Genomic DNA, 12,567 nt, shown 5'->3' with positions numbered 1-12,567 from the left:
TATTAGTACTTTCTATGGGTACTGCTTTTGGGGGAAAATAGTTCTGTTTTATTTATCAATAAATCTTTGCCTTCTGCAATGAAAATGCCCCTTCTAGATAATTATTTTTGTGTGTATTTCAATAATGTAACATATATGAAGTATTTGCCATGGTATGTAGTTTTAATTTTCTTCACATAATTTTGACTATCCAATTTGTTTCAAGAATCATAGACATTGAAAATAATTTTTTATTAATTTACCTTGACAATCCTTGGGTCACGTATAGGATTCAGCTTGTTCACACACTGTAGAATTTACAAGTGATTTTAACCTTTTTGGTGGAAATAACAACTTGTAAGATAAGGTTAGTATTAAATGCTGTTAATGAAGTTAATATGTTGTTGTACGTAATCTCCAAAAGAAAGGTGCAGTCTGTTTTTTTCCCCATTATTCTTTACCACTCTGGGTTCGCTCCATATACTTAACCTTTTAAAAATAAATTCCTGAAGCCTTACCATCCTTTAGAATTTGTCTAATTCTTTGCCTTTTTTGGTGTATGTAGCCTTTTGATGTGGCAAGCTTGCTGGTATCTCTGACACAAAGAAAATAAAAGAGTGAGAAGAAGGGATGAGAAGGGACAGGAGAGAATAAATATCAATGGAATTTGACTTAATTTTTCTAAAATTATATATAAGTGTTTCCCTAATTTCACATATTATGATGCTTGCTTAAAAAACATTTTAATTGCATATGTAAAAAGTAGACACTGGATTTCACATTTTATTTAGAAAGTACATTGTACCCAAAGAACTAAAAGTAATTTAAAGTCATTATTTACACTTCACCTTCTAGGTATAGTCTTCAATAGCATATTTATATTGTGTTGTTTGACTACGTTTTCCTTCTTAACACTAAAATTATTGAGCTAAGTTCAATAAGTATGCATCTTAGGCTAAATATTTTTGGTTTTGGCTTACCTAATTATTCTTACTTTCCCAAACCAAGTACATTCAACTTACATTTGTTACAATGTAACTTCCATGTTCTCTTCTGTATCCCTAGCACTGTAACTCAAAAATGTCTTGAGTAAGTTAATTTGTCATTGTCTTAATTGTCTCTAGAGTTGAGGCCTATAGTTCTTATGAATATCAAACCTTTGCTGCTTTTATTGTTTTTACTTGTTTATATATAATTGTAATGGGATAACATGGTAAAATACTTTTAAACATTCGTAACCACTGTGAATCAAATATGGTACTACAACCAAAGTTGAACTTTAGGTGGGCAGGAATATTTCTACAGTTGCTAAAAATGTTAAAAAATAATGTTAATCAGCTAATTTAAGAAACTATTAATTGACATTGAAAAGGACTTTAGGGTAATCACTGATTAACATGTAAATGTGAGTACTAAAAGTTTGAGGACTAGTTGTTTTTGAATGTGTTAGGCTGTATGTATACAGAAAAAGCTTATGCCAGAATATATGAATAAAATTAAAGTAGAAAAGTAGAAAAATAAGAAAGACTGCATTCTTTAACAAATTTTTATTGCTGAAGGAGTACTCTTGTTTTAAATGAATTAAAAATGTTGTATTCGTAAAGCAATATATTCAGTGACAATTTGAATTTATCTAATAAGTAAAAGATTTGTTAATATTCAGAGTAATCTCCTTACTTTTAATTTACCGTTTTGAGGTATTGAAAATAGGACCTTTGTTTAACCCCTCTTGTTTCACCTCATTTTCCTTATTCAACCTATGGATGGGATAAGAGATTCGAAGTTGTTGCTTCAAGATCACAAATATGAGATGTTAATATATATTTTTTTGCAGATGAGGAAGAGAATAACTTTTGGAAAGGTGTGGGATTTATAATATTTTGCTGCTTTAGGAAAAATATGAGCCATTTGTGTCTGTATATAACTATGTGTGTGTATATGTGTATATATATATATAAGTGGACATTAGAAGGACCTAATACAAATAGAATACATTAAGACCATTCACCATCCCTTCATTCGCATCATCCTTTAGTATTTTTATACTATGACAACATTGAGTAAAAATACTGGAATCTCTTCAAGTGATGTTCTCATGAATGCTTATTTCTGAAAGTGGGATTTGCTTTTATTTTGTGGCTCAGATTCTAGTCCTCTGAGGCTGAGAAGTGAAAAGAGAAATTGAAGACTTGAGCTGAAACCTTGTAGAGCCTAGCTTCATCTTAGGATCCGGTCAAAATACTTCAGTGTATTTTAAAGCCTAGAGACGTCTGTAAATTGATGTGGCTTCCTTGATGAACCTAAATTAGTTTATTTTTATTACCAAGTTTAAATACCAGAGTTGAAACAAACAAAACAAGAATATTTGAAACATGACTTTTTTGATTGTTTCTTAAAGAATTCTTTCTTAGTGAGGCAGCCATTCCTCAATATGAATACACTTGGGCATATTTCTCTACTCTAGTGAGGCACATATACATATAAACTTGTTGAATTTAATTCCCTATTTTACTATTCTACCAGAGAAAGTCATTGATAATCAGAGAGCTAATCTAAATAATATTAGGAAGCAGTCTCTTAAGAAGCCCTCAACTCAGAATTCTAGACAACCCAATCACTTAATAGCTGCATGATTTTTGGAAAGTTTTTGAACCCCATTTTAATCATTTGCAAAAAGTATTGCAAATTCTGTCAGGCCTGTTTTATAAACCTACTTTGGAGAATCAGATATTGTAGTGTGTATTAATGGAGTATGTAAACTAAAAAGCTATATAACATATATATATATATATATAATCATTATTGATAAATAGCAGTAAATAACATGTAAGTTTTCTAACAGTGATAACCTATTTGTGTATCAGATAGCAAAGATACCCTGCTGTCCATACTGGAGAGAAATTTTTCATAATAATAAAATATTCTTCACTCTATAGAATAATTTTTTCCTGACAAATGATGTACATGCTATCTCAGCAATTTCTTGGACGGAAATCTTGCCTTTTCATTAGGTATTATCAGAGAACTTCTTCAAAGAAAGTTTTTTATAATAATTAAACGATCCCCTCTGGTACTGATGGTATTTTTTTCCCCCTCTCCTGGACAGGCGTATCATCCTTTTTTGTACTGGGGCGGATTCTGAATCACTGTTCAAGATATCAACTTACTTTTTCTCCTGAGTGCACCTCATTGTCTTGTCTTTCTTAATTCTCAGGATTCCCAGATCCTTGTTGCAACTCCTAAATGTTAGTTCTCATCTCTAGTGTTTACATTGGGATTTTATCTGTTTTAAGTTTGAAAACATACATTATACTTGAAATGATGTCCTTTTATTACTTTCATAAAGTTAAAATATTCTGTGAAATTAATTTGCCTTTTGAGGGATACTGTTAGCAATATTTTCCCTCTTAGACTTCAAACTGATGATAGTCTTCAGGATATGATTTATTTAGAGTTAGGATGATCTATCTACATTTACCACATATGGTTTTGACTCACCCCTCTTTAATGCATAAGTGATGAAAAATATTTATGCAATATCTAAATGACTAATGGATTCTTAGATTATATATCTTTTATCTACTTAAGAAAATTGTGATCATGGAAAGTAATAGACTCAAAAATCAGAGAAGGGTATCAGAATGCAGTTAAAACTCATGCCTAATGGTATTTCCATTTTTATTTTTTTAGGTTAGCAGAATTTTATATAGTTTCTGTACAGCATTCAAACGTTCTTCCAGACAAGTGTCTGATGTTAAAGACTCGATTATTCCTACCCCCGACAGTGATGTGTTTACCTTTGGTGTCTCCTTGGAGGTAAAAGAAGATGATGGAAAAGGAAACTTTAGGTGAGGTTATTTGTGAAGGAAAAAAATATATCATTATGCCTGAAATATAATATTGGCTAATCTAAAATTTCCCACAGCTAGACAATGTTGGCATAAAGTGTTAAACTGGTAAAGGAATATTTGGTGAATATGTTTCATTGTTCTGATGCTTTTCAGATATTTAAATGATTTTCTTAATAATTTAAAAGTACTAAAGTTTATTATAGTAAATTTAGTAAAATAATAAAAATAGAAGGAGAAACTTTAATCTTGCCAGCCATAAGTAATTACTTCTAATATTTAGTTTATCCCCTTTGTTTATTTCGAAGGGAATTTTAAAATGATTGTATATATACAAGTAGTTTCTTTACATTTTAAGAATTTCTTATTAAAATGTCTTAAAATAATTTTTAATGGTAACTAATAGTATATTATATAGTTCAACTATCATTTAATTGTCCATTTTTTTCTATTGGACATTTAAAATGTTTTTCCTCCAGTTTAAAAACAGGCAATTAATAAGAAATATTTATACTATTTAATAACCACCTATATGCCTTAACTGTGCTTTTAATTCTAACAGTAATTACTAGGAAGATAATTTATCTGTATATTTATAGATGTAGAAATAGAGTCTCAGATCAAATAAGTTGTTCCTGATAGTTTTCCTTTTCAGTTGAGAACTTCTATTTTCAGCATTTATTGTTTTAATGAATTAATTCATTATATGAATAATGAGTTTAGCTAGATATGGGGACACATACCTTAATCCCAGCTACTTGGGATGTTTAAGCAGGAGGATTGCAAGTTCCAGGCCAACCTGGCAACTTAATGAGACCCTGATTCAAAATAAAAAATAAAAAGGGCTGAGGATGTAACTCACTGGTTAAGGTGCTCTGGGTTCAATCCTCAGTATTGGCTTCCCCCCAAAAGAATAGTTTGGTTTAGGCTTGAATTTGATTAACTTACCACTGTGTATCTTGGTCAATCTTTTCTTTGTATGTTTTTGAATATGTCATAACATCTTAAATGCTGTCTTAAAATTAAAGTTCTCAATGTTTTTGCTTTCTGTTTCACTATATAATAGGCACCCATGACTATACAGCCAGATAAACCAGAAATGTAACTGTCTTAAAAATAGCGAATAAACTATATTTTAAAATTTATTAAACAATAACTAAAACTTGAAATTATAGCTTTAATTTTTTTTTAGTTGTAGATGGACACAATACCTTTATTTAATTTATTTATTTATATATGGTGCTGAGGATTGAATTCAGTGCTTCACACCTGCCAAGCGAGAGCTCTACCACTGAGCCACAACCTCAGCCCTGCAATTGTATCATGTTACATCTTGGTTTTAAACTTGGTTAGGAGATGAAATGTAAGGCTTTTTAAAGTCCAATTTAAAAATTATTGGAAATTTCTGTTTCTGACCATAAAATTTATAGTTATCTGTGGCAAGGTGAGAGTTTAGCACATTGTATTTATTTATTTATTTATATATTTGTGGTGTTGGGGATTGAACCAGGGTCTTGTGCATGCAAGGCAAGTGCTCTACCAACTGAGCTATATCCCCAGCCCAGCACATTTTTTAACTTTATTTTATTTTATTCATTTATTTATATGTGGTGCTGAGGACCAAACCTAGTGCCTCACATGTGCTAGGCGCATCGCATGCTCTACCACTGAGCCACAAACTCAGGCCAAGAGTGTAACACATCTTAAGAGTCATTGCTTAAATACTTGATTGTCTTGTTCAAACCTTGGAATAGGTTATCTTATTTGATTATATTATTATATTGGTAATTCTTGTTCTTTTTGAATATTACAGCCCTGTGCCAAAGGATAGAGATAAATTTTATTTCAAATTAAAGCAAGGAATAGAGAAGAAGGTTGTGATTACAGTGCAGCAACTTTCTAACAAAGAATTAGCTATTGAAAGGTAAGTATCTTGCTCCTAAATGCTATCAAAACTTGTGTTGACATTGATACTACTTTCAAAAGACAAGCTATTGAATCAGCTCTGTAGCTCAGTGTGGCTTTTCATTATACTTTCTCCAATTAAAAATGAAGATGAGAATAATAATGCTGTCTCCACTTCAAGTTACATATAACTAACTTCACTGAAAATCTCATTTGATGGGGAAAATATACATGCAATTACCTTAGTTTTTCAATAATTCTTTCAACCCTTTTATTTTCTCTTATTTGAGTATACAGCACAAATACCTTAACTTTTGAATTATTTTTCCATTTGAGTAGGCTTAAAATACAGATATATATTTTTAAAATATATAAATGCATAGACACAAATTGTTTATCTTTCATAGGAAAGCTATTCACAAAACAAAACTTGTAGGACAAACAATACTGTAAACAAAGTCAATAACAGATGATAATTCTGAAAGAATATTCATATTGTAGATATCACATTTCTAAACAATTGGAAGAAAACAAAGGAGAAAAATATACTAGAGTATGAATAAATAAATCATGGAAAAGCTGTTGAGATGCCTAGCATATTTAAAGATGTCTTAATTCATAAATATGGAGATGTAAATGAAAGTAAGCACAAGATATCAGATTGGAAAAATATGTAGTGATGGTACAGATACAGGAAAAAGAATATTCTCATGTTGTTAATGGAAGTGTCAAGTGTGTGTGTACACCCATTTTGAAAAAACAATGTGGCAGTGATACCGCTGTTGACCGGTGACGAGTCCTTGCTTCCCCGATGTTGAAGAATAACACCAAAGAAGCACGCTGAGGCAAGGTCAGAGTAGAAATTAGAAGTTTATTAAAGGACAGCAGAAAAGACTTCTCCCGGAGGAAGAAGGGGACCCAAGAGGTGGAATCCGTGGCAGTGCAGTTGTTTCTCCTTCTTATAGTTTTGGGGATGGAATGTAGGTTGGAAGGCCCGAGGGGTGGGACACTTCTTTGTGATGGGCTATCTTTAAGTTTGCTGGGGGTTGTTTATTAACACTTCTTTGAGGTGGACTTTGGCCTAGGGCCTTTTTGGGACTTGTCAACATTCCATGAGTTGTCCTGTGTTTTCCCTGAGTCATTCCCAGCATGGCCTCCATTTTAGATTTCACTCGATATTAGACCCGATTTACCTAACTACACTGACTACCTAACTTTAAATCTGGCTTCAGCAGCATGTAAAAATATTTTTTTAAAAATTCTATAATTGGATACATTGGTCTTAGGGAAATTATTCTATTGGAGATAAGAGTAATGCTATATAAAGATATTTTTAAAGATGTTTATTAATAAGCAGCATTGTTTGTAGTGGCAAAAAAATTGGAAATGCAAATTTTTATTCACTTGGCTTCAAGGAATGGGAGAAATTGGTGATAAGCAAGAGAAAAAAACCTCTTCATCAAGACTGCTGTATACTGTGACTACTCCCTGTGTCTCCCTTCTACATTTCTTGGACTGGAATTACGGTGGAGGCAACCAAGATAACAATTGATGGCATCACAGCCCCTTTGTCCTTATGAAAGCTAGGAGAAGATGTGTGGTCTCCAACCATTTTTAGTTTTCTGTAGGAAGTAGAATACTTAGTTCTATTTTGTTCCAATCTTTGGATCCTGCTGCCTATTTTCAGGTAACAGAAAAAGTTCAATTCAGCATAAAATCACTATGGTATGGTGATGTATGCAAGTTTAAAAAAGTTGTTTGCAAATTTGACCATGTATAAAAATCATATTTCATCATTTGTAAGACATATGTTTTCATATTTAACATCCCTGAAATTGTGATGTGCTTTATAGTTGATAACATCTTATAATTGTCACCTTTCTCTGTCATTCTTAGTGGTATAAAAAAGTGTCTTAATTATATAGTCTTAAAATTGATGAAAAATGAGCTGAAGAGAAAAAATTTTGCTAAATATTAAAGTCCTAAAGAATATTGTTTTGTTACATATAATAACCTTTCATTAAAAAAATTGACTAGTGTTGGATGACAGCCGTTTTTAAATTTTTTTTATTTGGAAGCAATTTCAAACTTTCAGGAGCATTTAAAAAAATTAAACTAGTATTAGAACAATTTTAAGACTATAAAAACATACTGCTCCTTATCAAAATTTTCTCCTTGATCTAGCAATCATTCATGATTCTTGTCTGATTTAGTCTTTATGATTGTGATTACAAATGATAATTTTTCAACTCCTGTATTACTATCCCTATATTATTATCAGATCATGGTACTCTGCTGTAAAGCAGAGCCTTCTCTTCTCTTCCACTTAGTTATCTATTTGTTTTTGGTATTGACTCCTGGATTTAATTTTTAAAAATTAAAAAAAAAATTGTATCTGTCAATGGACCTTTGTTTTATTTGTCAATGGACCTTTATTTTATTTATTTATATGTAGTGCTGTGAATTGAACCCAGGGCCTCCCACACGCTAGGCAAGCGCTCTACCACTGAGCCACAACCCTGGTCCTGGATTTCATTTTTTTTCTCCAGTACTTTGTAATTCACTCTAGTACTTAGTTATTTTATTGTTTAATTTGCCTAAGAATTAGCCACTAGGAAACCTTCAAACCCCATTCCAGTGGACATACCACATCATTATGTTGAGCACTTCATTTTGCGTGTTACAAAAAAGCAACTTTATATTTAATAAGCCTATAGTAACATAGTATCAGGTGTTGAATAATTTAACTTTAAATAAGTATTCTTTCAAAATACTAAGAGTTTTATGATTAAATGGTATATTATACCTAAACTATGCAAACTATGCTTGAATGTAAAGCATTTCTTTTCCCAATGAGAAGCCCCAAGTTTGATAAACTTAAATATGGAAAGCTTGATAAATATAGGTGGAATAGTTGAGGGCCTAATTATATATCTTTTTGGTAACTTGGTTAAACATTTACACATACATTTAAAATAGAAAACAATAGTTTAGAAATGCTACTTTAGCTTACTTTTTCAGAAATATTTTTTTTAGTTGATGATGGACCTTTATTTTATTTATTTATTTATATGTGGTGCTGAGAATCAAACATAGTGCCTCACACAGGTGAGGCAAGCACTCTACCACTGAGTCACAACTTCAGCCCTAGCCTACTTTTATATTCATAAAATAGTTTTATTCAGATTTTTCCAATAGTCTCATCATCACCTAAACTACCTTTTGGATGCTTTTTTCAGAATACCAATATTTTTTCAGAGCCTGTTATCTCATGTTTACTTAGGTTCCTTGAGAGGAACCTATTTTGAATTAGTATGTGTCTGTCATTAGGAAATTTTCCTAAGTATAAAGCATACAAAATCAATAACTTTCCTACACATCAATAATTAATTTGCTGAAGAAGAAATCAGGAAAACAGTCCCATTCACAAAAGCCTTAAAAAAATAAAAAGGTACCTAGGAATAAACCTAAACAAGGAGATGCAAGACGCCTTCAATGTCAATTATTGAACCCCGAATAAAGAAATTCAAGTTATTAGAAGATAGAAATATCTCCCACATTCATGGATACAGAGAATTGATATTGTTAAAATGATCATATTATCAAAAGTGATGTACAGATTCAATGTACTTCTCATCAAAATACTAATGAGATTCTTGACAGAATTAGGAAAATCAATTCTAAAATTCTTTTGGAAGAATAAAGAGCCCCAAATAGCCAAATCAATCCTAAGTAAAAAACAAACAACAACAACAACAACAAAAAAACAAACATCACAATACCTGAGTTCAAATTATACTTCAGAGCTATAGTACAAAATCTGCATGGTACTGGCATAAAAATGGGTACATAGACCAGTGGAACAGAATAGAAGAGATAGAGACAAACCCATACAGATACTGATCTGTATGGCACCAAAAATGTATGTTGGAGAACAGGTAGCCATTTTAATGTTTTCATGTTGCTGGGAATACTGGCTCTCCATATATAGAAGAGTAAGGCTAGATTCCTGTTTCTCACTTTGCACAATAGCCAAATGGATCAAAGACTTAGGAATTAGACCAGCAACTTTGCAATTCAGAAGAAAGCATAGGGTCAACACTCCAACATATAGGCCCAGGCAATGACTTCCTCAATAGGCCTCCTGAAGCCTATAGGAAATAATATTGAGAATTAATAAATGGGATGGCATCAAACTGAAAAGCTTCTACACAGCAGAAAAGACAGTTAAAAATGTGAAGAGAGAGCCTACAGAATGGAGAAAAATTTTGCTAGGTTCTCTTCTGACAGGATATTAATACCCAGAATATAGAAAGAACTTGGACCCCTAAAACAGGTAATTCAGTAAATGGGCAAAGTAACTTAACAGTCATTTCTCAAAAGAAATACAAATGGCTAACAAATATTTGAAAAAGGTTCAACGTCTTTAGCAGTTAGGGAAATGCAAATCAAAACTATACTGAAATTTTATCTCATTCAGTTACAGTGATAGCCATCAAGAATACAAATGATAAGAATTGCTAAAGAGGAAGTGGAGGAATAGGGACATTTTTACAAGTATTGGTGGGATTGTAATTTAGTACAACTACTTTGCAAATCAGTATGGAGATTCTTCAGAAGACTATCCAGGAAACCAACATATTACTCAGCTATACCACTCCTTGGTAGTTATTCTAAAGATTTAAAGTTAGCATACTACAGTAGTACGTGCATCACCATGTTTATAGCAGCACGATTCACAATAGCCAAGCTATGGAACCAGCCTACCTGTCTATCAGTGGGTGAACAGATAAAGAAAATATGGTATATGTATACAATGGAGTTTTATCCAATCATAAAGAAAAGTGAAATATGTCATTTGCAGAAAAGTGGATGGAGTATTTTATTAAGTGAAATAAGCCAAACTCATAATGTCAAGGATCATGTGTGGACTCTAGAGAGGATAAAGGAAAAAAGTTGGTGGGGGGAATCTCATGAAAATTGAAGGGAGACCAGTAGAGCAAAGGAATAGGAAAGGGAAAGAACTGGGTAATGATATTTATCAAATTATGTTGTTATATCTTGTGCATACATCAATATGTAACAACAAATCTCATCATTATATATAATTATAATGCACCAATAAAAATATGGAACAATAAGCCGGGAGTGATGGTGCATACGTGTAATACCAGCAGCTTGGGAGGCTGAGACAGGAGGATTGCGAGTTCAAAGCCAGCCTCAACGAAAGTGAGGTTCTAAGTAACTCAGAGACTCTGTCTGTAAATAAAATACAAAACAGGGCTAGAGATGTGGCTTAGTAGTTGAGTGCCTCTGAGTTCAATCCCTGGTACCAAAAAAAAAAAAAAAAAAAAAAAAAAAAAAAACAGCAAAAAAGAAAAATTTCCTACATGTATTCGTTTGTATGTATCAGGACAGTTGTTTTTAAAATTAATTCCACACATAACTGCTTAGTATATTGTTTTAATTTTATTTCTTTTTAATTTGACACACTGGGCTTGGTGGTGCACACCTGTAATCCAACCTACCTGGGAGGCTGAAGCAGGAGGATTGCAAATTTGAGGTCAGCCTCGATAACCCTGTCTTGAAATAAGAAAATACAAAAAATTAAAAATAAATTGACAAAAAATTTTATATGCTTATTTTGTATAACATCTTGAAATTTGGATACATTGTGGGATGCGTAAGTTGTATTGTTTTTATTTTAATATAACTATTGATGATAATATCTAATACAACTCTGAGTTTATATATTCAGTAATCAGTGTTAAATTTCTTTGCTTACTTTTTCACTCATTCTATCAGAGACCTTTATAAATATCCAAATTAGAATTGACTGACATTGCTTCAGGCTAATGAGTCTTGTCCTAATAATACTTTGTTTGTTATAACAGAATTACCTGTGTTATGGGAGATTTTGTAAATACTCAGATTTTGGAAAATGAAACCTTTGTTTTTTATTGTGTTAAATGTGATATTAATTGTGTTTAAATCACAAACTGTAAATGGTGGTTTAAGTAACCCAGTAGGTGGCACTCTTATCAAGATAGTTCTTTTTTTTTAAAATTATTTTTAATATTTATTTTTCGGTTTTAGGTGGACACAATATCCCCAGTTTACATTTATGAGGTGCTGAGGATCGAACCCAATGCCTTGTGCATGCTAGGCGAGCGCTCTACCACTGAGCCACAACCCCAGCCCAAGACAGTTCTTAATATATATGCATTTTTTTTAAAGAGAGAAAGAGAGAGAGAGAGAATTTTTTAATATTTATTTTTTAGTTTTCGGCAGACACAACATCTTTGTTTGTATGTGGTGCTGAGGATCGAACCTGGGCCGCACGCACGCCAGGTGAACGTGCTACCGCTTGAGCCACATCCCCAGCCCTATATATGCATCTTTAACACTGCTGCTGACAAAATTAATTTGAAGTGTAAAGACATTATGTGAAAGAAAATCCTTCAAATTGCATTATTTGTGCCTATCACCGAAGGAGAAAATAAAACCATTTAAAGAAACTTTTCATTATATAAAATTTCCAACATATACAAAAGTAGAAGGAATCATATAAAATCCCAATGTACCTATCACCTACATGGAATGCTAATAATCAGTATTCTTTTTTTAAAAATATGTTCAAGGGTATCTTGTATATTGATATTTGACAAAATATTGATATAAATTATACTGCAATTGTTTGTCTCAACACCTTTATAGCCAAGTATATTGTTTATCCCAGAATCTTGAGTATCTAGGACTGTGCTTGGAACAAAGAACATTATAATTAGTTATTTAATTATTATGTAGCACTTTCTCTGTGCTGGGTGCTTTTCTA

At 32.0% G+C, this 12,567-nt stretch overlaps 1 protein-coding gene across 6 annotated transcripts in view; it reads left to right on the top strand.

Annotated features, from left to right (window-relative positions):
- Positions 1-12,567, top strand: part of RABGAP1L (RAB GTPase activating protein 1 like) — a 647,569-nt gene that overhangs the window by 60,652 nt on the left and 574,350 nt on the right. For all 6 annotated transcript variants that reach the window (XR_014022598.1, XM_081298896.1, XM_081298894.1 and 3 more), the window contains 2 exons: positions 3,670-3,827; positions 5,641-5,751. Coding sequence is in view for 5 of the 6 variants with exons in the window: in XM_081298896.1 (XP_081155022.1) it covers positions 3,670-3,827; positions 5,641-5,751 (269 nt within the window). In the remaining variant the exon portion in view is untranslated. The remainder of the gene's footprint in view (positions 1-3,669; positions 3,828-5,640; positions 5,752-12,567) is intronic.

This window comes from Spermophilus citellus (genome assembly GCF_964194105.1).
Source record: "Spermophilus citellus genome assembly, chromosome: 6".
Lineage (NCBI taxonomy): Eukaryota > Metazoa > Chordata > Mammalia > Rodentia > Sciuridae > Spermophilus > Spermophilus citellus.
Note: the sequence above shows the minus strand (reverse complement) of the source record. Positions and strands in the feature narration are given on the sequence as shown.